Consider the following 27952-nt stretch of genomic DNA (forward strand, 5'->3'; position numbering starts at 1 on the left):
CTGACTTCACAGTAGCAGCAGTGAAAATGTGCCGTTGTGCGACATGACTGCACGCACTTCACAATGATGAAATGTGAAAGTGAACAGAAGTGTCAACTTTTCTAAATAACTTCATTTGAACAATATCAAACCATGTTCTAATACATCCAAACTGATATCAGCAGTTACAAAACAAAGCTTTGCTATAAACTACATGAGATGGTTGCTTATGTCAACATTAATTAATGATGAATTAATTCACTCTGCACAGTTAGATATGTAAACAGTGTTTATTTCTCTACATAACAAGACAGAAAAATCAACATCATGACTTATAATAATAAAAAACAAATGAAGTCATTCATTCTGAAAAACCTGAGTGACATCATTCTGCTTCAAAGATATTACAATGAAACATTCAGCTATGTATCAAATATTATTGAAAATGACTGCAGCTTATTTTTTACCCATGTTGTGCATTAAAAGGTTTTTAATATGTTGTGCATCAAACACATTGCATCTCATTGATAGATTAAATAAATGTGTAAATCACGTTGTGCCCATGTGTCAGGTGTTCCTCTGCTCATCATTCTAAAACTAACAATATACAAATACATATTACAAAATGATTGACAGCTGGACTGAACTGACCTCTATATTTTAGATCACTAGCAGGATGTTTCAAATGATGTGGACAAACCGTTCTGTGATTGGAACATCTGCTGTTGCCATGAGAAACGGCCGATGTTTACAAACAAAGGTAACCAGTTAACAGGAAAACCAGTTGATTTGTAACACTGGATACAGATCTCTATGCAGTTCACCATAATGCTGCTACAGACGGACAGTTTCTGTGTTTACTATCGTTCAGACTCACTTCATGTGAGAATCCTGTTTATTTGGGAAGCTGTAGGAGTCTCAGCAGCTCACCCTGATCATCATTGATTTGTGTGATAAACGTCTGTTTGTGAATCACCAGAATCTCTAGAACAGCTGAGAGAACAGAGTTAACCTGACACATAGAGACACAATGCTCACATTTATAGCAAATACATCAGCTTCAAATAAACCAGAATTTTACTTTATAATAATGTTATTGTAAAAATCTTATGATCATTAATATTGTGATATAATATTATTGGTATAATGTTACATATCAAAGACTGTTGATGCTGTTATAGTCATTATAATAATTATAATAATACAATAACAGCATTAAAAATCATAATGATGTGAGCGTCTCACAATAGAGTTTGAAGCTCTGTGATTGGATGTTTCTGACTGAAATGCATCTTGGGAGTCGTAGTTAACTTCTCTCTTTCAGTTTTTATGTCTACAGGCTTCTAGCTTTGACTTTTTATCAAAGAACCAGATATTTTATGACACAGTTGTTGAAGTGAGGAACTGTCAGTCACCTCACAGTCTATGAGCAAAGTAATGGGACTTTATATCTGGAACAAGGGACACATGAAAGAAAGTCTCTGTACCTTTTAAAACCTCTTTATTCTGTCATACAGGAGATCATCTGTTCCGCACCCTAGATAGGCTCTTTAAACCCACAGCAGGAATGCGTGCAGACTCCCAAAGAATTGCTGTCCTGATTATTGATGAAGTGTCCTACTTCGGCTTATACAAAGCCTTGCGGCGCCTGAGAGACATCGGCATTGAGATCTACATTATTGGTGATTGATTTTCTCTCTGCAACTCTGAAACTACATTATTTTATAATGAAAGAATAACATGACATTAACATGAATTAAACATGATATTTTATCACAATGAAAATGTTAGCTAGCAAGACTCTTGAGATGTCTGTATGACTACATTTATATTTTATATCAGTTAATGTCTGACATTATTAAATCAAGTTTTTTAATCGTGGGCTGAAATGAATTAAACCACTTTGCTGCTCAATAGGAGGAAAGTCAAACTAAAAATGTGGTATGCTTTAGCAGTGAAATAAAGTTCATATGATTTTAACACTACATTTTTCTCTCAGGTGTAAAGACTGTAAACGAGGGTCTGCTGAGGAACATGGCCTCAGATCCTGCTGAAACTCACATGTTCAGAGTCAGCGACTCCTCGTTCCTCCTGGACATCGTTGACAACGTCACCATCAACCTCTGTAACAGTGCCGTAGGTAGGCAAAGAGTCTGTTATCATCAAACAGCAATACATGTTAACACCACACTGATCCACTGCTGTCAGAATCAATCTTAAAATATCAAGTTTTAAAAGCTGTTAAACATCACTTAAATGTTGGATTTTACAGTTAGATATAAAGTTATTCTGTTGCTTTTAATCTCTTTTAATCTATTGTGTAAGAAAATCTGAATATTATCAGACTCAGGTATGATCACAGAGAAAACATCAGAAAATTCATCTATAAAACCAACAATGGACTTTGGTGTCCTATATATTTAATATGAAGCTTTATTTATTCGGAAGTCTCTGAGATTATAGGGGTGAAATCCAGTGTTTTTACATTCTCTTTAGAAAGCCAACCAGGAACAACGTTTTGATGTGTATTGTATAGTTGTTAATAATCCATAAACTCCACAGAAGGGCAGAGATCCATTCATCTTTTGACAGTTTATTAACATCCGTTACACAGTTAATACGTTTACACGGTCAAAAACCTTTTTTGTTCCACTCTTAACTTTCTTCTGACTTTCTTCTAACTTCAGTGTCGTTTCTTAAAGCAAGCGTTGGCTTTGTGACCTTTTGCACATGTGCAGTAGCCATGTGTCAATATGAGCTCACTATTCAAACAAATTACTCATTTCAATAAACAATTAACATAATTAACATAGTAATAAATAAATGCAATAATATTCAATATAACAAAAGTCAATTCTACTTACAGAGATCAAGATCTGTTTTGCAAGAGAGACCTGAGAACAGGTTACATATACACAGGATCACAATAAGACGGTTCATTAACATCACAGTCACAAAACACCATCATACATACTGACAGACACACTACTTAAAACAATCACACATTTAGAGAATAGCAGCTAGTAAAACCTTTAAGTCCCTCAGAGGAACACGTTTCTCTGGCTGTGTTGCAGTTCATTCCAGTAGTGAAGAAACTGGAAACCAGTCTTCCCCAGTTCAGAGTTTGTATGAAGAACTTTTAAAGCCAACCTGCTCTGTGATCTGGTGTCATGGTTATCAGCTCAGAGTTCAATTAAAGATGTTAAATAACTCGACAACTTAGATAGCAAGGCCTTATAAATGAAGACACAGGTCTGCTGGTGCCTTCTAGATGCCAGTAACAACCATCCTTTTATTCTTTTTCTTTTCTTTCTTTATTAGGATCCCCATTAGCACCAGCATAAGCTATTCTTCCCGGGGTCCACCACACATACACACTTATACACATTATAGGCACATAAACTGCTGCATTTGATACTGTTGACCACATTATTCTGCTGGACAGACTTGAACACTGGTTCAGTCTCTCTGGCACAGTTCTTAAATGGTTCAGGTCTGACTTAACTGGTCGACAATTCTTTGTGTCCGTGGACGACCGCTCCTCTGATAAAATACACAACTTAGATAGCAAGGCCTTATAAATGAAGACATGTCTGCTGGTGCCTTCTAGATGCCAGTGACAACCACTCCTCTGGTAAAATAGACCTGACATGTGGTGTCCCACAGGGCTTTATCTTGGGCCCAATTCTTTTTAGTCTGTATATGTTTCCATTCGGCAATATTATAAGAAATCACAACATCGATTTCCATAATTACACAGATGATTCCCAGCTATCTCTGTGAGTTCAAATGACTACAGTTCTATTAAGGACTTGATTGCATCACTGACATAGGTCAGTGGATGACTCAGAACTTCTTAAAGTTGAATCAAGACAAAACTGAGATCCTTGTTATTGGAGGTTGAAAACAGGTTGAAAACCTCGGTGTTATCACAGACTCTGAATGTCACATTAGAAACATGACTAAAGTGTCCTTCTATCATTTGAGGAATATTGCCAGAGTCAGACCGTTTCTCTTCCAGATAGATACAGAAAAGTTAACACATGCTTTTATCTCCAGCAGGTTGGACTATTGTAACGCTCTTCTGTCTGGTGTGTCTAAAAGACCTATTGGTCAGTTACAGCTCGCACAGAACGCAGCTGCATGTGCAGCGGTACCAGAATGAGTTTTGAAGTGGGAGGACATCCAGCTATAGATAACATAATAGTCATCATTTAGGCCATAACTCTAATGTAACCTATCTCACCTGGTAAATGCTCACATAGTTTAGTAATTAATGTTACACAACAGCGTTGCACTGCAATGTCTCTGGAGAATAAAACATGAGACGCTACTTTTGCTGAAAAGAAAGTTGTAAAAGAGGCTATGATGAGCCCCGCTAACCCGACGTCTCCTTCATAAAAAGGCAGAATATCGAGTTATAACCGACCAGTCTGATGTGTGTAGAGGTGTGTGGTTCTTCTGCAGAAGCCTGAGGCCAGATGCATAAAACTCTGTGTATATCCATGACTAAAACTGTGTGTACGCACAAAGCCAGAAATATGCAGACACATTCTTCTCATCAGATTTATAAGGCTGAGTGTTCGCATGGTTCTGTTTTATAAATCTCAGTCATTGTGGAACTGGGCAGATGTGCACGAGCCTCATTTCCACTCCCACAATGAGCCATAAATGGATGAAGACACACACTGAACCAGCTGTTTTCATATCAACATGATGCCTGCTCCACCAGTCTGTACAGCTGAACAAACTGGAAATAAAAAGTGCAGTTTAGGTTCTCCAACAGTGGAACAGCTGTCATTACACGCAACCATTACGCAGCTGTGCGGCTCTTTATAGCGTCCATATCATTAATTCATCACATGGACTGTAAGCCAACGTCAGCACTGATATCTCAGAAATGTCATCATATTTTACAAACCAACTTTACAAGATGTGACACAACTAAGGATAAAATAAAAAGAATATTAACAGCAAAATAAAATGTTGAATCTTATGTAAATTCAAAGAATGATACAATTAATCACACAAAGTAGTTAATCAATGTTACCTTAATAAAGGCGCCTTTGATTGGCATTTTACAAATCTGTGTGTAAACACAAAAACAATCAGACAATCAGTGCAGCTGGTTATCAACATAAACCATGTTTTACTAAAAGATTCTGTCTCAGCTTATATTTCATCTCCACCTCATCACATCAGCCTCAGATCGCTTTAGAAAAACATGTACGTCAGGTCTGAGGAATGTGTGAGTTACGCACATTCTGCTTTCATAAATACCAGTTTATGTGTGGGGAATGGCGTATGCATCATTTATGCATCTGGCCCCAGGTGTCGTTACAGCAGATCTAATGAAGGTAAACACAGTGAATGAATGTGCGTAACAACACTGCGCTCTGTCGCAGCGTCTCACAGGCTGCAGATTTATTAACATATCTGTCCTGCTGCCTTCAGATGCTGCAGGGATTTAATGAACTGGAGGAGAAGTGTTTCATACAGTATAAACAGCTGTGGACAGCAGATACTGTAAGAATCACTCACATTCATTTATAGATCAGTACAGATGCTTTAACCACATTAAATCTTATTTTCTGTGCTGATTTTGGTGGGAGAGTGTTTAATTGAATAACTTATTTATATTTGGAGCATTAATCCGTTATTGCAGCACATTTACAGCAAGTATTTAGTTTGCTCTTGTTGATAAAATCAAGAAGTGGCAGCAGAGTGACTTTGCTCCTGAAACAGACGTGGTTCTCAGACGTCTAAGACCCATTTTCCACCAAAACACCAACAACTCGCTTTGCACTGCCTATTTGAACAGTTCACTGTGCATGCAGCGCTGGCCACCACAACACCACACAGATGGGCAAAGCAAATTTCAAGGAAAATACCAAACTGTCTGTGCTGCCTGCGCTCGTCATTGCACTATCATGAAAAATAGGCTCAATGTTGTATTTGGTAATCAGATTATTTAAACTAGTCTTAACTGGCAGCCATAATAGACTACTCACAGTCCCCCGTGCTCTGATTATGATTGGACTTAAAGATCCAACATGTTAGAGTAGGCTTAGACATTATGGCTGTGACCGTAATACCTGGCTTAGACATTACCACTTTATTATCATGACACCTGAAAGTGGGGGGACAAAAAGTCTCGCTGTCCCCCCTATTCCAGCACCAGTGACCTGCAGCTTCTCTTTAAGTGCACAGTGCAACATATTCCAGTCGATGTTAAAACCTCCTAAAAAATAAATCTCATTATCAAGATCACACACTTTATCTAACATTTCACACAATTTATCCAAATACATGAACTTTTCATTTGGAGGTCTGTAGGAAGATCCTGCCAGCAGAGGTTTCCAATGTGATCAATTCATTTGCAACCAGAGAATTTCGATATCAGCAGGCATTAAATCATATCTCACTGTGGCTGCTATTTTGAATATATACTGCTACACCCCACATGCACAATGAATACCACATGAAAATATTTGTTATCTCAGTCACTTTGTTTCTTAGGCTGCAGATATTTATGTGAGCCAATTTTAGCCCTTTCCTCAATAACTACTGAAATTAAGATGGTGACTTGAATTGTATTGTCAGTTTGGCTCATGTCCCATCTGCTAACATCGAGGGGGCAGGACTTATGACCTATACTACAGCCAGCCACCAAAGGGCCATCAAGATGTTATGGCTTCATTTTTGGGCAGCTGTCATGACGTCCATCTTTTATATACAGTCAGTGGTTGTTACCTTCAACTTCAGAGAAAGCTTTATTGGTATGAATGTTGCAGGTAAATATTCCCAAAACTAATGATGGTTCTCTCTCTCCAGACTCTGTCAGGCTGGTGAATGGGACTAGTCTGTGTTCAGGCAGACTGGAGGTGAAGTCTGAGCAGTCGTGGTCCTCAGTGTGTGAAGCTGATTTTGACCAGCAGGATGCAGAGGTGGTCTGTAGGGAGCTCAGCTGTGGGGCTCCTTCAGTCCTCCAGGGGGCGCTCTATGGAGAAGTGGAGGCTCCGATGTGGACCAAAGAGTTCCAGTGTGGAGGCCATGAGTCTGCTCTCCTGGACTGTGGAAGATCAGACTCAGCTAGAAGCACCTGCTCACCTGGCAAAGCTGTTGGACTCAACTGCTCAGGTAGAAGAGGAGCTGCAGCTTTGATTTGGCTTCATTTCTGTTCTAATGAAACTCACTTTATTCTTTTACTGATGACTCTCTTGTTTCTGTTCAGAGCCTGTCAGGTTGGTGGGAGGAGCCAGTCGCTGTGCAGGTACACTGGAGGTGAAACTGGGAGAGTGGAGATCAGTGGATGACTCTGGCTGGACCATGAAGGAAGCAGCTGTTGCCTGCAGAGTTCTGGATTGTGGCTCTGCTGTTTCATCAGGAAACAGAAAGGAGCCCTCGGACAGATCTGTATGGATGATCAATCGTGACTGTGTTCAGTCTGGATCTTCACTGAGGGACTGTGCATCATCATCACGTTCCTCTTCCTACATCATGGAGCTCACCTGCTCAGGTAAATCCATCAGTGACATCATCTATGACAGTAATATTTTCCTTCCTCTGTTGCAGTCAGTCTTGGGGAGTAACAGAATATATGGAACAGTGTTACGTAATTAGGATCCAAAAAAAAGGTAACTGTATTCTGTTAAAGTGACAGAAAAAAAGAAATAATCAGATTAGCCATATATTTAGTAAAAATGGGGATTATTAGCAGGATTACAATTTTAAAAGACATTTTAAAATAAAGAAGGATATACTACCATGCATGCGTACACATAGGCGTCCTGCACATCTGTATCCAGCTACTGGACACACTGAGCCGGGGGACCCACAGCAACACTGTCCCGTCCTGCAGTCTGCTGCTGGGGCTTCTCTGGCTTGTTCTTGCAGCTCATGATTGTGATGTTTCTCGGTGGGGAGCAGCAACATGTGCACCTGTGTGGTGTGAAGTGTGACACAGTTTTAAGGTCACATTTCTCTCAGATACGCCAAGTACCCGACATTACGGTGCACCTTGTGTAATAAGTACATGAGTTTATATCTCTACTTCAGAATAGACAGCTTATTCTCTCCTGTGTACCTCTGGTGTGTTTTATCACAGGAAGAAAACCTCTATTCAATATACTGAGCATCTGATTTGCTGAAGGTTTCCAGGCAGTTATGAGCAACAGTAACTGTGACAGACATAACATGTGCATGGTACTATATCGCTTGTGTTTTCTTTTTAATTCAGTAGGTGGACAGCAGATTTGTTCAAAAATAGTATGTGTGGTCTTATTCTATGTATTAATCTAAAACAGAGCATTTTCTGTTTGCCTTGTAAAAGGAACAGATTTTATTTCTGCTTTATAAACTGCACTATGTGGTCATGTGCTGTGCCTTTTCATTGTAGGTCCATAGTCTACTGTCTGATACTGATAGGGATGTGCAGACGGTCCAGTATTTTCTATTTGTATCTGTCTTTGTTGAGGCAGCAAAATTATTTGTATTTGTAACTGAATAAAGGTGGAGAGAAGCTATTAATGTGCTTCCACAGTAAGTGATTATTTCCTTTAGTCTGTTTAATAATATCAATGAAAAAGTTAGCTTTAGCCTTCCTAAGTTAATTTACTACTCTGTTACGGTGGTTTTTAAAGAGACGCATATCTGTATCAAGGCCAGATTTCAACACCTTTTTGAGCAGATAGTCTCTATTCTTCATCAGAGTCCAGATATGTTCTGTCAACCAGGAAAGATTTGCCTTTTTGTGTCTGTTACATGATTTCTTAATAATAATAATAACAATAATAATAATAATAATAATAATAATAATAATAATAATAAATGTGTCGTTATTATGGATGCCACGGTGAGGAAATTTTCCCACCGACTAATAAACTCGTGACAACACCAGTGTTACCAGTTACACCGGACATTCTACAAAATAAGATATTTGTCAGTGACGCTCATCCGTAGAGCGCTTACTTTGATCTTTAACATTAGATTTTTAGTCTAGATTTTCCCTTATTTAAGAGTTAATGACGGCGGGCTTCAGGCTGCTGCCAGCGGGTTTGTCCTCCGTGTGCAGCCAAAAGACGACCGCCACTTAGAACCAGAACCGGAGCAACTCGCCTGCCATCCGGGGAGAGACACACCGAGAGCAGGCTGAGCAGGCAGAGAGCGGGAGAGTTGCTGCCGAAAACAAGCACCGAGACCCGGGGACACATGAGAGCAGCTGCTCGCTAACAGCTAGCGTTACGTTTGTTTACAGCAGCAACAGACGTCTCACTCTGATACTTTTTGCTGCGACTCTGCTGCTGCAGACGTTCCCGAAGCAGACAGTCAGTTTATAATTGTAGCGTCCGTCGTCCGATTCAGTATTGATAACACGCTTAATACTTTACAAATTAGAGATTTTTAAATTGATGACTGTGGGCGCTGATACATGGAAATTAAATAAATCGGCTTGTCTCTATAGAAAAAAGCTAAACTACGGTATGGGCAGTGGGCAAGTCATGTAATCGGTGTATGTCCCAACACCGTGTAACACCGCTAACATCGACCACCGTGGCAAGCCTAGTCCTTAGCATTATTAACAATATCTATAACACTCTAACAGAACATCAGTTTCTTCAATGTTAGTTAACCCATTCCAATCTGATCTGTCTCCAGCTTTTCATGTTTATCTGTTTACACTTTATGTGGTTCTGAACGTGTCATTTTACCAACAAGGTGAAATTCAGATTTATAGCATTGTTCTATTGTGACAACAGATGTATGTTCTCATCAAAGATTGACAACATATCACATGATTACACGTGTTTCCTGTGTATTTTCTTAGTATACAGAAATATATAAAGTAGCACAAAGCTTATAATGTGATACAGGAACAGATCAGTGCTGAATACTAGAAAGACTGAACACTAAAAACATTCACAGATCTAAAAGTGTAGGTTCACAAAAAGTATTAATGCACGTTTTAAATACATGACTTACACACTCTGATCTATATGCACGACATACAAAATATAGTCTACAAAGCTGACATGTTAACACTTGTTATTCTAGTTACTTTAAGCTTATTACTCAATATAAGAGTCAGCTTAAAAACAAACTAAAGAAACTGTCACAACAAGCAGCCAGACCTCCTGCACACTCATTCACTAATCACACAACATCAACAGGTGTCTGAACAATCACTCAATTAAAAACTGGATCAATTCCACATGAATGAATGAGTCCAGACATCCGTAACTTCAACAAGCAAACTACCCACAACACATTATATATATATCTCTGCTGCATTCTTGTTAAGGAGATAAATTCACACAACAGCCACACAGAGACATTTAACCATCAGAGATGAAATTAGCGACCAAAGAGACAGAGAGAGAGAAGCTGTATCTGACTCATGTTATCTGATGTCTTCTTCTTTCTATCATGGACATGAAGTATTCATGTCATAACATCCATTTGTGACTGTTGATCATCTTGTTTGTTAGTTAACAGAACTTTATGGCTGCTGGTTAACCAGTCTGATATCACTAGCATTAATGACAAACAAGCTAACTCTCCTGGTTGTTTCTCCGGTTGTTTCTCTCTCCAGCCTCCCCGGCAGCGTCCTGCTGCTGCTGCGCTGCACAGTCCAGATAATTTCTCCCGTTAGCTTAACAACAGTCCTTAACAGTCCTTCCATGGATGTATAAAGAGTCCTTCAGGCTGCTACAACAAGCTAACTGTTGTGTTGGCTAATGCAAGGAGCTATCTGCTGCTGCTACTCTGCCTTACAGTGGAGAGAATTGAAGATGAATTCTGGAAACTATCATTGGACCAACTCGATGTCAGTATTGTATTCTGGTTGTTGATTGGTTAGAGAGGACAGCCTCCCTTGGAGCGTCACTTTACGTGTCTTGGCCAATCACAGATTAGCATGAAAAAAATGAAGTACATTAAATGGATGTAAGAGATCCCGCCCTGCGGAGGACAGCAGGCACCCGTCCTACTCTGCCCCCCCCCCCACCACCACTTCACACACACTGCTCCTTCTCCTCCCGCCCTGTTGAAGCATTTTAACCAGAACTTCAATAATGGATTTTTTTCCAAAGAAGAGAGAAAAAATATTTTATAAATAATACTGAGATTTTGTAATGGTTTATTTCAACCAAATATTCTTTTTTATATTTTGATTTTCCTCTCGCCTCTCAAAAAATAGAGGAGCAACCTCCTCTGCCTCTATGGACCAGCCTCCACTGATGTGAAGTGTCCAAAACACTGAAAACGTTTCTATTTGCAGATGATACAAGTTTACTTTGTTGTGGGGACAACAAGGAACAACTTTTGGATACAGTGGATAAAAGGAACTGAAAAAGCTGAAGAGTTGGTTTGATGCAAATAAACTTACACTAAATTTAGGTAAAATTAAATTCATAATCTTTGGTAATCGTTCAAATAACTCAAATAAGAAACTCATGATAAATGATGTAGAAATCGAAACAGTGACTGAAATTAAATTTCTTGGAATGATAATCAATAAATTATGCTGGAAGCCACATATAAATGATCTTAATGTTAAAATATCAAAATCAATTGCAATACTACTTAAAGCCAAAGATCTTCTAAATCAAGCTTCATTACACACCTGATACTGTTCCTTTATACTCCAATATACAACTTACTGTGTGGAGAAATACATATAAAACAAACATTAATCAAATCTTCATCCTGAAGAATCGAAAACAAAACTACTTATAGAGAACCAACAAATCCACTCTTTATTAAATTAAAAACACTAAAATTCAAAGATTTGTTTGACTTCTAAACTACCCAAATCATGTACAGAGTAAAAAATCAATAATTAACTAAAAATATCCAAAGGTTGTTTCAAATGAGAGAAAGTAAACGTGACCTGAGAGAAATGTATATGTTCAAAAAGCATTTAGTCAGAACAAATGCAAAATATCATTGTGTCACAATCAAAGGAGTTAATGTATGGAACAACTGTGGTGAAGAAATGAAAACATGTGGAACACTAAACAAATTTAAAAGACTTTTTAAAAATATTGTTTTGAACAGATATGGGTTGGACTTGTGACGTTTTGTTTCCAACCTGATTGATTTGTTCTTGTGTTGTTTCAGTGTTTGGTTTGTAATGATTCTGACTGTTCTGATCTTGTTTTGTCTGAATTTTTGGTTTTTATTTGATCTGATAGAGATGGGTATCATGGACACTTGAGGCCACTTGGAATGCCTTATTTGAATTGTTAACTGGGATTTTGATATATATGTTTGCTTTGTCTTTGGAGGGTCTCCACGCCAAAAGATTTAAACAATGTGTCTTTGCATTCTCCAGACAACAAGTCTTTAAACAGTTACTGGGAGCTAACTAATGTTAATATAAAAGCATAAAACAGAAAAGCTACTAGCACACCACACCTGCTGCACCTCCCTGCCACCATCTTGTCTGCACCTCAATACTATGGACCAAGTTCTTCTTGGGCTTCCCTTCACTTACTGTTACATGGATGATATCCTCATAAGTGGGTCAGATGAGGAAACCCACCTAAGAACCCTGTATGTGGTCCTGGGAAGGCTGGAGGAGTATGGCCTGCATGTCAAACAGGAGTCCGTGTACCTGGATCACATTATTGATGCTGCTGAGTTCCACAAATCACCAGAGAAGGAAAGCACTACTGTGGCTGCTGCTGTACCCACTTACTTCAGCCAACTACGTTCTTTGCACAGAATGATCAATTATTATGGATGGTTCATTTTAACCATCCTGAAATATCACTGCTGCATAAGGGAGAAAAATGGCAGTGGACTACAGCTTTCCGAAAAGCAAAGGAGCTTCTAGTATCTCACAAGGTGCTGACACACTACAATGCTAAGTCGCCCCTCCGTCTCACCTGTGACACCTCACCCTACCAGGTAGGTGATGCACTCTCACACAGTATGCCTGAGAGCGAGGAAAAGACCATCGCCTACACTTCAAGAACGCTCAGCAAGGCTGAATAGAACTACACCCAGACTGAGAGGAGGCACTGGCAGTAGTCTAAGTACACAAGTTTCACCGGTGTTTCCTGATGCTTTCTCATCTCACAGGAAAAGCTGAGTCCCGGGCCGAACCTTTGCGGTCCTTCACAGTCCTGATGGCATCCTTCCCTGGCTGTTGCTGCTCGTGCTTGTTGTTGTTGCTGTTGTGATTTTTTTCTTCTGTCCCCCCTCCCCCTTTCCCTCTCTCTTTCTCTCTCTCAACCCAACCGGTCAAAGCAGATGGCCGCCCACCAAGAGCCGGGGTCTGCTTGAGGTTTCTACCCGTTAAAGGGGAGTTTTTCCTTACCACTGTCGCCAAGTGCTTGCTCATGGGGGAATTGTTGGGTCTCTGTATATTAAAGAGTACGGTCTTGACCTGCTCTATGTGAAAAGTGCCTTGAGATGACTTCTGCTGTGATATGGCGCTATATAAATAAAAATTGATTGATAAAAAAATTGAGTATCGCTATGGTAACAAGTTCACACTGCTCACTGACCATCGCCTGCTGACCTCTATTCTGAGTCCACAGAAAAGTACACCATCTATGGTGGCAGCCTGAATGCAGCATTGGGCGCTCCTCCTGTCAGCACATGACTACACCATCGAGTACTGGAGGGCAGCATTACAGGCTAATGCAGATGGACTTTCTCAGCTACCACTTCCCCACACTTATGAAGAGAAAGAAGACACTGTAGATGTGTTCTACATGTCCCAGTTGGACACACTACCAATCAGTAGCACTGAGATCAGACGCAACATCATGTCTGACCCCATTCTGACTTGTGTCCTGGAGATGGTCACTGCTGGTCGGTTTCCAACTATAAAAGACTCTGGTGGTGAGCTGTCACCCTTTCTGGTTCGTCAGCATGACCTCACTACACAGTCGTTACGGCATCCCCCACATTCTTGTGAGCAACGACAGCCCTTGGTTCTTTTCTGAAGAATTTGCTGCATTCCTGAAGTCCAACGGTGTTAAGCACATTCACTCAGCACCCTACCATGCTGCAACCAACAGGTTGGCCAAACACTTTGTGCAGACTTTCAAACATGCCTTAAAATCTTCCAGAGGCACCGCACCTGTGCAACAGCAGCTTAACACGTTCCTGTTAACTTACCATAACACCCCCCACACCACAACCAAGGAACCACCAGCTATGTTGCTCCTGAAGCGTAAGCTGCATCTTGGCTGGACCCCCTCAAGCCCAGTGTAGCTGGAGCAGTGCACTGATCCCAGGATTCCCAGCAACAACGCCACCAAAAACACTCCAAGGCCAGACACTTTGATGTTGGAGAGCCTGTCCTTGTTTGTGACTACTGAAAGAGGGAAAAGTGGACACAAGGTGTTGTAATGGATGCCTATCAAGAGCCTTGATACATATATATGCGGTTCTGGAGAAATAAGCAATCGGCCTGTTCCAGACAGGTACATTTTGAACGGGCACTACACTAGTACAGAATACATAACCTCACAAAACTATCTTTGTTAAAGTAAATACATTTACGCTACATTAATGGAGCTACAAATAAAGATAAATTAGTGTTACATCCCCAAAATTAATCCACAGTATGAGGAGAGTAACATATAGAATCAACCCGGGGACAAAGAAACAAAGAAACGGAAGTATATTCAACAAATCAATAATTTATTAACAATGTGAATAAAATGTACAAAAGCACACAAGACGATAGCTGAAATATACTTTCTAAAAGGAAGAAAGATGGATTAGATAAGTATTATAAATAACAATTTAACTTTTAATTTTTAAATGAAAAGAGCTAAACACAAGACTGAATACACTCCCTCTGAAAGGGAGGTTGAGTTATCGACCCCGGTGCACCACAATTCAAGTACTGAAAGGTTTGCAACCAGCACACAGCACATAAAGCTGCCGACTGGCTCACTGAGCCTGTCTGCTCGTCTCTCCTGGTCTTCATCCTTCATCCAGATAAAAAACATACACCACACTACAACAGTAACAGTTAGCTTACAGCACAATAGTGAGCTAAAGCTAACGCCATGTTAATGTTTTTGAGTTGCCAATATGATCTTAATTCTGTCACTTTGATATCATCTGTTCTGGGTTCATACAGATTAATACATCAGATGTTGAAGAAGTTATTTTAACTGGTTCTGTGAAGCCATCAGTGTGAAGTCTGTAGTCAGTCTAGATCTCCTCACTAGCAGCTTTATAGCTGTCGACTGTCACGTGATTGAACAGCCAATTACATTTGCTGAAGCGGCTCCAAGAAGCTACTTGGTCACAATTTGAATTTCCCGCTCTTTCCCTCTGACAAACACTGTTGCCAATTTAACAACTTTGTCGCTAGATTTAGTGACTTTTCATACCCCTTTATCGACTTTTTTTTCTTCAAAAGAGCGGCTAGCGACATATTTAGCAACTTTCTGGACAGACCTTAACTTCTCTCCTTGAAGGGAGTCGCCAGTATTTCTCAGTGAATGAGCACTAATGTAGCTCTCTGTATTGACTGTTCAGTGGATGGGACAGAGCAGCAGCATGTTCAGTGGACCAATCATCAGCCAGAGTCATGAATGAGTTGTTAATGTGTGTACCTAATGACCAATCATTGATCTCATTGTTGTTATTCAAAATAATTTAACTTTACGACATAAATTTGATTTTGTTTTGTCAAAATAGACAGTTAACAATAGTGAACTTATTCTGGTGCATGATCATCTCTCTATTCATGATACTTCAGTTAGAGTTCATACAACAGCTGCATTAATATTATTAGAGGCAGATTTAGATGCACATTGAGGCGCTGCTAGAGAAGAAAAATAATTAATGACATAGCTAGTGACAGTCTGTTTAGTTTAATGTAACTTAATTTTCTTTAAATTTCTAAAAATTATGTATGTATATAATTATTTCATAATGTCATAGATATGCAAATTAGCACATGACATCATCTGGCGATATCCAGAGACTTTTCCTGCAGGCTTTAGCAACTTCCCAAATAGTTGGCAACACTGCTAACAAACCTCAGTGAACTAAACCATTTTACCAAACATCACCACTCAGTAAACCTGTCAGAAGTGTGAGTGTGAGTTTTCTTGCCTCACAGTGTGTGAAAGTGAGCTTGCAAACCTGCAGCTGGATGTGTTACAGGTACTGGGCTGCAGCACCCATAAGCAGTTATATGTATCCTCAAATACAGGAAACAAACCTGAGACAGAGACGTGGCTTGCTGTTGCTGAATCATCTACAGTTGTTTATTTACATCTCAATAACATCTCATTCACTGTATACTGTGCATTGCCCTTTTGTTCTCATTTAACCAGTATTTACTATTATTCATTGTCTCTCTTGACATATTTTCCATGTTCATAAAACATGTACAAAAATGAAATGTCAAACCCAGTGCAAACACATTTTGTCTCTGTGTCACTTTCATATCTCTTCATTCATATTTCCAAATAAAGTTTTGCTATAGTTGCATCATAAATGCACTGACACACAGATACTACCAAGTATCACCTGGACTTCCACATAACAGTACTCATAACTGCACATCTTTAGAAATGTCTACACTTATACATATAAATATTATACAATTTAAACATGACAAATCATTTATGGAGCAAACCAGTATGTAAAATTAACCAAAATATTGGAGACATGTGGCCCAAACTAACACTTTAGGATTAGCATGTCCAATAACAGACAGACGTGTGCACCTGCCGCCATTTTTGTTACTCTCAGCGGCCACTTTTGTAAAAGTGAGACAAACAAACTCTTTCACCTCCCGTTTTACTCTTATACTTAAACTGAAATTATCTCTCAGCATTAGCTGATCAACTACAGCAACTTCTGTGAGTTTGACACATTAATAACCTGAAATACAGGAAAGAATGGTGAGACAGAGACGTGGCTTGCCGTTGCTGAATCATCTACAGTTGTGAGGAGAAGCTCAATGCTCCTGACTACAGTCACTGGGGCAAACCACGGTGTCACACTGCCACCTGTTGTCGAAAAACTGCTACAGCACACCAATTATTCGGGTTTAAAACCAGTTTACTCGTATAAAAAAAAAAGAAAGACAGTATAAAAATAAAATGCAGATACTCTCTCAAACACATTAAAACCAAACAATTACATTTACCCAAATGTGATCACACTTTAGTGAGCGTCACAGATGCTCAGACTTAAAAACACAAAGTTTGCAGGAAACCTAAAAGTTTATAATACTAAGATTACAGGTACAAACCCCTGTTCTCAAGCACACCTTTTTACATGATATAATATTCCATAATCCCTGTGGATGGTGGGTCCACAGAGCGACTCCATGTTGCTTCTTCAGGCTGTGTCTGACCAGGCTCCATGAGCCAAGACCCGACCACCAGAGACTCCTCAGCCGGGCTCCAGGAGGAGACCTCCTGAGATGAATTATATTTCTGTTTGTAATGAGATGAATTATATTTGTTATAGTATATAAGGTGGTAAATAAAGATCAGTATTAAATTTTAGATCCTCTCTCTCTCCAGACTCTGTCAGGCTGGTGGATGGGACTAGTCTGTGTTCAGGCAGACTGGAGGTGAAGTCTGAGCAGTCGTGGTCCTCAGTGTGTGAAGCTGACTTTGACCAGCAGGATGCAGAGGTGGTCTGTAGGGAGCTCGGCTGTGGGGCTCCTTCAGTCCTCCAGGGGGCGCTCTATGGAGAATTGGAGGCTCCGATGTGGACCAAAGAGTTCCAGTGTGGAGGCCATGAGTCTGCTCTCCTGGACTGTGGAAGATCAGACTCAGCTAGAAGCACCTGCTCACCTGGCAAAGCTGTTGGACTCACCTGCTCAGGTAGAAGAGGAGCTGCAGCTTTGATTTGTCTTCATTTCTGTTCTAATGAAACTCACTTTATTCTTTTACTGATGACTCTCTTGTTTCTGTTCAGAGCCTGTCAGGTTGGTGGGAGGAGCCAGTCGCTGTGCAGGTACACTGGAGATGAAACAGGGAGAGTGGAGACCAATGAGATACTCTGACTGGACCATGAAGGAAGCTGCTGTTGCCTGCAGAGTTCTGGACTGTGGCTCTGCTGTTTCAACAGGAATCAGAAATGAGCCCTCAAAGAGATCTGTATGGAGCATCAATCATGACTGTGTTCAGTCTGGATCTTCACTGAGGGACTGTGCATCATCATCATCATCATCACGTTCCTCTTCCATTATAGAGCTCACCTGCTCAGGTAAGTCCATCAGTGACATCATCTATGACAGTAATATTTTCCTTCCTCTGTTGCAGTCAGTCTTGGGGAGTAACAGAATATATGGAACAGTGTTACGTAATTAGGATCCAAAAGGAAGGTAACTGTATTCTGTTAAAGTGGAAAAAAGAAATAATCAGATTAGCCATATATTTAGTAAAAATGGGGATTATTAGCAGGGTTACAATTTTAAAAGACATTTTAAAATAAAGAAGGATATACTACCATGCATGCGTACACATAGGCGTCCTGCACATCTGTATCCAGCTACTGGACACACTGAGCCAGGGGACCCACAGCAACACTGTCCCGTCCTGCAGTCTGCTGCTGGGGCTTCTCTGGTTTGTTCTTGCAGCTCATGATTGTGATGTTTCTCGGTGGGGAGCAGCAACATGTGCACCTGTGTGGTGTGAAGTGTGACACAGTTTTAAGGTCACATTTCTCTCAGATACGCCAAGTACCCGACATTACGGTGCACCTTGTGTAATAAGTACATGAGTTTATATCTCTACTTCAGAACAGACAGCTCATTCTCTCCTGTGTACCTCTGGTGTGTTTTATCACAGGAAGAAAACCTCTATTCAATGTACTGAGCATCTGATTTGCTGAAGGTTTCCAGGCAGTTATGAGCAACAGTAACTGTGACAGACATAACATGTGCATGGTACTATATCGCTTGTGTTCTTTTTAATTCAGTAGGTGGACAGCAGATTTGTTCATAAATAGTATGTGTGGTCTTATTCTATGTATTAATCTAAAACAGAGCATTTTCTGTTTGCCTTGTAAAAGGAACAGATTTTATTTTTGCTTTATAAACTGCACTATGTGGTCATGTGCTGTGCATTTTCATTGTAGGTCCATAGTCTACTGTCTGATACTGATAGGGATGTGCAGACGCTCCAGTATTTTCTATTTGTATCTGTATTTGTTGAGGCAGCAAAATTATTTCTATTTGAGTAAAAGTGGAGAGAAGCTACTAATGTGCCTCCACATTAACTGATTATTGCCTTTAGCCTGTTTAATAAGATCAATGAAAAAGTTAGCTTTAGCCTTCCTAATGTGGCCAAAGATGGGTGGGAGCGGGAAAGTTTCACAACTACGCCACCTGGGAATTGCACCCCAGGAAATACACTGATGAGTACCCATAATAATAATAATAATAATAATAATTCACACAGATTCGCCACACTGAGAGGACAGGAGACGGACTTCCAACTACAAAAATGTATCGATTAAGATTTACTGTCATTAAAAGAACAGAAAGATGTCACTGGTAAACAGCCTGAGTGCCAAAACAAAGTTAATTGCGGTAGGAAATAAAATAAATAGTAGGAACAAGGCTAGGGCTTATTATTTAGCGGCAGACAAAAAAAAAAAAAAAAAAAAAAAACACAAGGGGGGGGGGGGGCACAACTCAAACTAAAAAAAAACAAAAACAAACTACAAACCAAACCACCACGTGTCACGCCAAAGTGAAAGGGGGGGGGGGCAGCACCACCGGGGACGCCTGCCGCACACCTCGCTAGCTCCTGTCCTAAAAGAAAAGAAACAAACCTATAATACCGCTCATAGGGGGACACTCAGACAGATACAGTAAATTACACAGTTAAAACAGGAGGGTTATACTAAACAAACACAGCATCCACATACACACAAACAAAGGAGAATAAGCTAAATAACTAATTCAGTAACTGACACTGACTAAAAATATACAAACAAAGAAAACAAAGTAGCAGATAACAAAAAATTAACCCAAACTCAGCTGTGGACAGAGACCAGGAGTGGTAGCAGCAACCCCGACAGCTAATATTAAACTAAATAAACAAAAAGAAAATTAATTAACTCACAACAAATAAATCAATAAGCAAAGAGAAGAGAACTGATTCAAAACAGGAGTTGTGATGGGATGGAGAACCAAAGCTGCAGAAGCACACTGTGCAGTTTAAGCCGCGTGTGTAAATACTGGCAGCAGCAGCAGCAAAGAAGAGGGAGAGAGACGGAGCGGCTGCACCGGGGCTGGAGGCCGTGGAAAGCCGTCCTTCACGATGCCCAGCTGGAGGCACGATGCAGCCCCACACAGAGCGCAGGAGGAGAGGAGGCACAAACTGTGGCCTTAACAGCTACAGCAGACAGAAAGCACGACTGTTTGAATATACAGCAATTACACCTAGCATATAATAGTTATAAATACTGTCAGTCTTACCCAAGCGAAGAGAGCTTAACACCCGGCCCAACATACAATCACCACCTCACGATGCAGGCAGAGAGCAGATGCCACGCTCCCTCAAATCCTCACAGCTGCACACCAAACCGGCTCGGCCAACACTGCTGTAAAGTGGTCACACAACGGCCGCTGTCACACCATAATGTCCCATAAAACATGTATAGCAGCGCCAGTGATTACTTACAAGTTGTTTTGCGCCGTCAGCTGGAGCACGCCAGACAGAGTCCGCACCCGGTTGATGCACATCTGAGCGCTGGAGTGAAAGCAGGACTAATAAACCAGGTGGCACCGCGGCGCAATCAGCCGCAGGTGAGACTAATTGGGACTAATTGCAGTGGAGGTGGAGCAGCACTCAACCTGCCACACTAAGTTCATTTACTACTCTGTTGCAGTGGTCATTAAAGAGACACATATCTGTATCAAGGCCAGATTTCAACACCTTCTTGAGCAGATAGTCTCTTTTCTTCATCAGAGTCCAGATATGTTCTGTCAACCAGGGAAGGTTTGCCTTTTTGTGCTTGTTACATGATTTCTTAATAAATGTGTCCTTAGTGTTATTAACAATTATCAACATTCTTTGTAGTCACTGTTAAATAATTATGTTTTATGGTGTGACAACGCGGTGGTTGAGGTCTGGTTAGGTTTAGGCACAAAAACCACTTGGTTAGGGTTAGGAAAAGAGTCATGGTTTGGGTTCAAATAAAAAATAAAATAAAAACAGCGAGGTGGTCTTGAACCGAGCTCTGTGCTGACTCTGTGCTGATTTTCACGTTTCTGCCAACAACATTACAAGCCATCCACCAACCCCTTCACCTCCTAATAAGAAAGTAAGTCAGCTTATATAGATGTCATGTGGAGTACGTCACTTCAGATATGTCGATATGATACGTATTGTTGAAATGTTAAGATGCTCCGTATTACAGGTGTTGAAATGTACATATTCAACGTATCTGTGGTTTGCAGAAACATACAATGCCAACATTTTATTCTGGCAACCAGGCTGAAATTTGTCACCTTATATAGACGTCATTGATCTCATAGCGTCTATTTCAGACGTTGTAAAAGCTCAACAGAAGTCTATCAGACTACCATGCATGTTAAAAAATGATGCTAAAGGGCTACCCAGTGCGTTAAAAGGTGAAGCCACGGGGTCCTGACCAAGCGTCGATATGTGACGAGTTGGGAGTGAGAACGGGCTGTGTGGGGAGAACTTGGAACAACTTTTGGATTCAGTGGAAAAGGAACTGAAAAAGCTGAAGAGTTGGTTTGATGCAAAAAAACTAACACTGAATTTAAGTAAAACGAAATTCATAATCTTTGGTAATCATTCAAATAACTCAAATAAGAAACTCATGATAAATTATGTAGAAATCGAAACAGTGACTGAAATTAAATTTCTTGGAATGATAATCAACAAATAATGCTGGAAGCCACAAATAAATGATATTAATGTTAAAATAAAAAAATAAATGTCAAAATCAATTGCAATACTATATAAAGCCAAAGATCTTCTAAATCAAGTTTCATTACACACCTGATACTGTTCCTTTATACTTTATACAACTTACTGTGTGGAGAAATACATATAAAACAAACATTAATCAAATCTTCATCCTGAAGAATCATAAACAAAACTACTTATAGAGAACCAACAAATCCCGACCACCAGAGACTCCTCAGCCGGGCTCCAGGAGGAGACCACCTGAGATGAATTATATTTCTGTTTGTAATGAGATGAATTATATTTGTTATAGTATATAAAGGTGGTAAATAAAGATCAGTATTAAATTTTAGATCCTCTCTCTCTCCAGACTCTGTCAGGCTGGTGAATGGGACTAGTCTGTGTTCAGGCAGACTGGAGGTGAAGTCTGAGCAGTTGTGGTCCTCAGTATGTGAAGCTGACTTTGACCAGCAGGATGCAGAGGTGGTCTGTAGGGAGCTCGGCTGTGAGGCTCCTTCAGTCCTCCAGGGGGCGCTCTATGGAGAAGTGGAGGCTCCAATGTGGACCAAAGAGTTCCAGTGTGGAGGCCATGAGTCTGCTCTCCTGGACTGTGGAAGATCAGACTCAGCTAGAAGCACCTGCTCACCTGGCAAAGCTGTTGGACTCACCTGCTCAGGTAGAAGAGGAGCTGCAGCTTTGATTTGGCTTCATTTCTGTTCTAATGAAACTCACTTTATTCTTTTACTGATGACTCTCTTGTTTCTGTTCTAATGAAACTCACTTTATTCTTTTACTGATGACTTTCTTGTTTCAACCACGATGGCTACTGTTGTGTGTTTGTGTTGAATGTCGACCGACTGAAGCTGTCAAAATCAACATTTTACTCAGTTTTTAGGCAATGTTTTACAGCGCACTTTTAAACCTGACCGTTTTATATTCTTGATTTAATTCAGTATAAGGTTTTTAGTCATCGGACGTTTGGATTTTCATCAACACAACCCGACTGCCGATACTGGCAGTTTTTAGCATTGCTAGCATTGAGCCTAACCCTAACCACAACAAACTATGGCAGCTACACCCTGTGAGGACATCATACTGCTGACGAGAGCAAACAAAAAGATTGCTGATCTTAAGGAGGATATCCAACAGCTGTCTGATGAACTGCTGAGGAAGGACTCACTATTGTCTAGCTTCATGGATGTGGCACACAGTCCAAACAGCTGGCGTTGCTCAGCGCAGCCCTCCAGGACACAGTTGTGTGGGATCCCGCCACTTGTCCGTGGCCCTCCTCCTGCTCAACACCCAACAACCAGTCATCCTGGGTAGACGTGGTGGCCACACAGTGTGGACCAGACACTGGCCTCCCATGGAAATCCTCTGCCTTCATCTCCTCGTCCCCTCTTCTCTCCAACCACACCGATTGTTAGAGATTCCATAATTAGGAACATCCGCTTCTTCAATGCAGCCACTCACTGTTTCCCTGGTGTCACCATCCCGGTTATCCTGGATAGGCTGCCCGGACTACTGAACTCACTACCATCCTCTATAAACCGGGTAGTAGTCCACGTGGGGTCTAATGACACAGCTCGTCAGCAGTCTGAGCTGACTAAAAAGGACTTTAATGACCTTTTTAGCCTTTTAAATAACTGTGGTAAGTGTGTTTACATCAGTGGTCCCCTCCCTACATTAGCCCGTGGAGCAGGGCGTTTTAGCAGAGTCCTCGGCCTCAACACCTGGCTTCAGTCTGCCTGCAGAGCTCATCACATAGGTTTTACTGACAATTTTAATTTGTTTTGGAACCGCTCCTCCCTGTTCAGGACCAACGGGGTTCATCCCAACTGGATGGGTAGCCGAATGCTAGTGGCTAACATGGAGCACGCTGTCCAGTCTGCCACACCTGAATGACTATTTACATCACACACCCCCTGCCCGGTGCCTTCTTCTCCTCCTACAAGACCAGTTCACAGTACTTTTCCCCCTACCAGCTCCAGTCACCACCACCTCCACCGGCTACCTTCCCCATACAGACCATTATTTCCCACCATGGACGCTCTGCAACTGGCTCATCATCAGGCACCACTGCTGTAAATCATAATAATTTAATCCAAGTACCCCGGCAAACTCTTTTAGCTCCTGCTCTTAATTCTAAACCTGTAAATTTTGGTCTTTTAAAAATCAGATCACTTAATAACAAGTTGTTTTTATGTCATGATTTTATTACTTTTAATAACCTGGACTTTTTTTATAATCACAGAGACTTGGTTATCTGAGGGAGACTGCAGTCTTCTTATTGAAGCAACCCCCGAATTTTACACACTTACATCAACCCCGACTGTCAGGCAGGGGAGGGGGGATTGCTGTCATTTACAGAAATGATTTTAAATGCACTCGCATTTTATTTAATAATTTTAGTTCTTTTGAACACCTTGGTTTTATTTTACACTCTAAAGAGCCTATGATCATTTTAATAATCTACAGACTGCCCAAGCCAAACAATATTTTTATCCAAGAGTTTGCTGAGCTATTATCCCACTTCTTGTCAAAGTATCACAAAATTCTCATTTTAGGTGATTTTAACATCCACATCTGCTGCCCTTCTCAGACGTTTGTAACTGATTTTATGGACACTTAAGAATCTTTTAACCTCACACAGGCAATACAAGAACCTACACACTCCAAGGGTCACATTCTTGATTTAGTTCTATACAGCGGTCTCAGCCCCAACAACTTTGAGATTAAGGATATCTGTGTGTCTGATCACAAAGCAGGTTTATTCAATGTGGGTTTAACCCAAGTACCTTTTAATCACAGTACACCCATCCGTCGTCATGTTTTTAACTCTATGTCTGCTAGCAAGTTTTCTGAGCTTTTTACTACTGTCTCTTTAACTGCTTTTAATCCTCATTTCAATACAGAGGAGCTGGTCTCTCTTTTTAATCACACCTGTCAATCTGTTCTGGACTCTGTCGACCCCTACAAGGATAAAAAGTCAAAGAGAGAATCTGCAACCCTGGCTAAATGAATCCACCAAAGTCATTGTCATTTTATTGATGCATCACAAGAAACGTGTGAGAAGTTTTTAAAATTTTTTAGTGATAAGGTTATGGTAATAAGGCAACAAATCCCACCCCCAGCCCATGTTTTACATACCAGCAGGGACATTAATTGTCATTTTAATCCTATATCACTGTCATTTTTATCTGATATCATAGCCCATATGAAGCCCACCACGTGCAGTCTTGATGCTATCCCAATGAAATTTCACAAAGAGGTTATTGACACAGTCGGCCCCAGTATTTTATTATTATTTAATTATCAACAGTTCCCTCAAAAATTGATTTTTTTCTTCTATTTTTAAACATGCTGTTGTGCATCCTCTTTTAAAGAAACCTGACCTCGATCCCTCTGTTTTTAATCATTTTAGACCGATTTCTGAACTTCCCTTTTTAAGCAAAGTTTTAGAAAAGGTTGTTTCAACCCAACTTTTAGCTTTTATGTGTCAAAATAATATCATATAAATTTCAGTCTGGTTTTAGAGCTTTACATAGCACAGAAACTGCCCTCCTCAAGGTAACTAATGACCTCTTTTTAGCAGCTGATAGGGGGGAGAGCGCAATTTTAATTCTTTTAGATTTAAGTTTTAGACACAGTAGACCACACTATTTTAATTGACCGTCTTAAAATCTGGGTGGGCATCAAGGACAGTGCACTTGATTGGTTTTATTCTTACCTTTTAGAAAGAACCCTCTCGGTCACCATTGGTAATTTCACTTCTTCCACAGCCCACATTACCAGTGGTGTACCGCAAGGTTCAATTTTAGGTCCAATTCTATTTTTTATCTATATGCTTCCACTCGGCCAAATCAGTCAACAACACAACATTTCTTTTCATTGCTTTGCAGATGAAACACAGATATACCTTCCCCTGAGACCCGGTGACCCAAGAATCCTAGCTGCTGCTGTAGATTGTCTCAACGATGTCAACTGTTGGATGGCACAAAATTTCCTTCAACTCAACAATTCAAAAACAGAAGCCATACTGTTCAGTCCCCCTAATCCAAATAACCCCATCAGTCTTGGTCCCCTATCCACCCACATGAAGCCCACCACCAGAAATCTGTTCTGTACTGTTCGATTCAGGTCTAAGTTTCAAACCACACATTAACAAAGTTGTCCAGTCCTGCTTCCTCCAAATCAGAACCATCTCCAGAATTAAGTCAATGCTCCACCATTCTGACCTTGAAAAAATCATCCACGCTTTCATTTTCCCCAGACTAGATTACTGCAACTCCCTCCTTTCCGGTATAACACAAAAGTCCCTGTTCCGCCTCCAACTAGTTCAGAACGCAGCAGCTCGGCTTCTTACTGGTTTTAACAGACAACATCACATCACCCCAATCCTGGCTTCTCTCCATTGGCTCCCTGTCCATTTTAGAATTGATTTTAAGATTTTACTGATCACTTTTAAAGCACGTCTCGGTCTGAAGCTCCAAGCTACATAACAGATATGCTGACCCCGTACAAGCCAGCCCGCAGCCTTAGATCCTCAGGTGGGGCCCTTCTGGTTGTTCCAAAGTCGAGGCTTAAATCTAAAGGTGACCGTGCTTTTTCCATCAGGGCTCCTCGACTTTGGAAGAACCTGCCTGAGGAGATAAGGCTTGCAGAATCAGTGACTTCTTTTAAATCACTTCTTAAAACCCATTTTTACAGACTTGCTTTTATGTACTTTTGTCTTTAGATCATGTTTCTTTTAAACTTCTTTTTTGTAAACTTTTCATCTTTCTTTTAAACTTTTTATCATCTCTTTATTATCTTTCTTTTCCTTTGGCCGCCATCTTTTTAAGAACAGATCTGTTATTGTCTTCCGCCTCATGTCTTTCCTTTGCATTGTACTGCTTTTGCTTTGTCTGTCAAAGCACTTTGTAAACTTTGTTTTTAAAAGGTGCTATATAAATAAAATCATTATCATTATTATTATTGTTTCTGTTCAGAGCCTGTCAGGTTGGTGGGAGGAGCCAGTCGCTGTGCAGGTACACTGGAGGTGGAACAGGGAGAGTGGAGACCAGTGTGGGACTCTTATTGGACCCTGAAGGAAGCAGCTGTTGCCTGCAGAGTTCTGGATTGTGGCTCTGCTGTTTCATCAGGAAACAGAAAGGAGCCCTCAAAGAGATCTGTATGGAAGATCAATCATGACTGTGTTCAGTCTGGATCTGCATTGAGGGACTGTGCATCATCATATTCCTTTTCCTTCATCATGGAGCTCACCTGCTCAGGTAAGTCCATCAGTGACATCATCTATGACAATAATGTTTTCCTTCCTCTGTCACAGTGATAGTCAGTGGTTTCCATTGAACTGAAATGCAAACTTATCCAGGACGGCATCCTAAAGGGTAGAGAAGTTAGCTTGTTCCTGGAGGCTCATTGCTTCCACCTTACATCTTACATCCACCTTACAAGCAACAGTAACATCAGAAATTTAAACCAGTTAGAGTGTCAAAGAGTCTGTTGTTTGTAGTCCGCCTGTTCTACAGAAGTGGAATCATCCACATCTCCATTTCCGTCACGGTTAACTTGCCATCAAACAGCCTAAATCCCAGACTGTCCAACTCCTGGAGCAGACTGCACTCTTCTAGCCAGCAACAGGAGGTAACTCCAGTACAACAGGAGAAAAAGTTGCTTTATGAACTTCCTTTTGGTGCAAAGGCACAAATTGTCAGAGCCGTTCTTCCTGTGACACGTAGTCACAAGCAGGTGACCCTCTTGCTCTGCAGGGAGAATTCCAACACAGCAGCGCTCAGCGGGGGGCTCGTGAGTATCCTCACACTCTCCCCTCTCACCCTGAGCAACTCCAGAAAAAGAAGAGTCCAGCTCCTCTCCAGGAGTTTGGTTCCAGAGCTGGTGCTGTGTGTAGAGATGAGCCCAACTAAATCCAGTTGGTACCGTTCCTCCTGCTGCACCAGCTCCGGCTCCTTCCCCACCAGAGAGGTGATGTTACACAACCCTAGAACCAGTTTACGGTGCCAGAAGTGTGGAAATGCTGGCAAAGTGCTTCTTGAATAGAAGACTTACCACAACAG

General features: G+C 40.7%; 2 protein-coding genes and 1 long non-coding RNA gene across 3 annotated transcripts in view; 1 reads left to right on the top strand and 2 right to left on the bottom strand.

The window, feature by feature from the left end:
- Positions 1–27952, bottom strand: part of LOC137186609 (coagulation factor X) — a 102148-nt gene that overhangs the window by 33316 nt on the left and 40880 nt on the right. The window lies entirely within an intron of this gene.
- LOC137186658 (scavenger receptor cysteine-rich type 1 protein M130-like) lies at positions 1185–27935 on the top strand. Its single transcript, XM_067595732.1, has 7 exons — positions 1185–1661; positions 1979–2119; positions 17502–17807; positions 17902–18192; positions 22246–22551; positions 26867–27148; positions 27391–27935. The coding sequence occupies exons 1-7, from the start codon at positions 1547–1549 to the stop codon at positions 27933–27935; spliced, it is 1986 nt and encodes a 661-aa protein (XP_067451833.1). The 5' UTR covers positions 1185–1546.
- On the bottom strand, positions 7014–8489 carry LOC137186607 (uncharacterized). Its single transcript, XR_010929051.1, has 3 exons — positions 7746–8489; positions 7491–7627; positions 7014–7257 (listed from the first exon to the last, which is right to left on the bottom strand). It is a non-coding gene; the product is annotated as an uncharacterized lncRNA (long non-coding RNA).

This window comes from Thunnus thynnus, chromosome 7 (genome assembly GCF_963924715.1).
Source record: "Thunnus thynnus chromosome 7, fThuThy2.1, whole genome shotgun sequence".
Taxonomy (NCBI): Eukaryota; Metazoa; Chordata; class Actinopteri; order Scombriformes; family Scombridae; genus Thunnus; species Thunnus thynnus.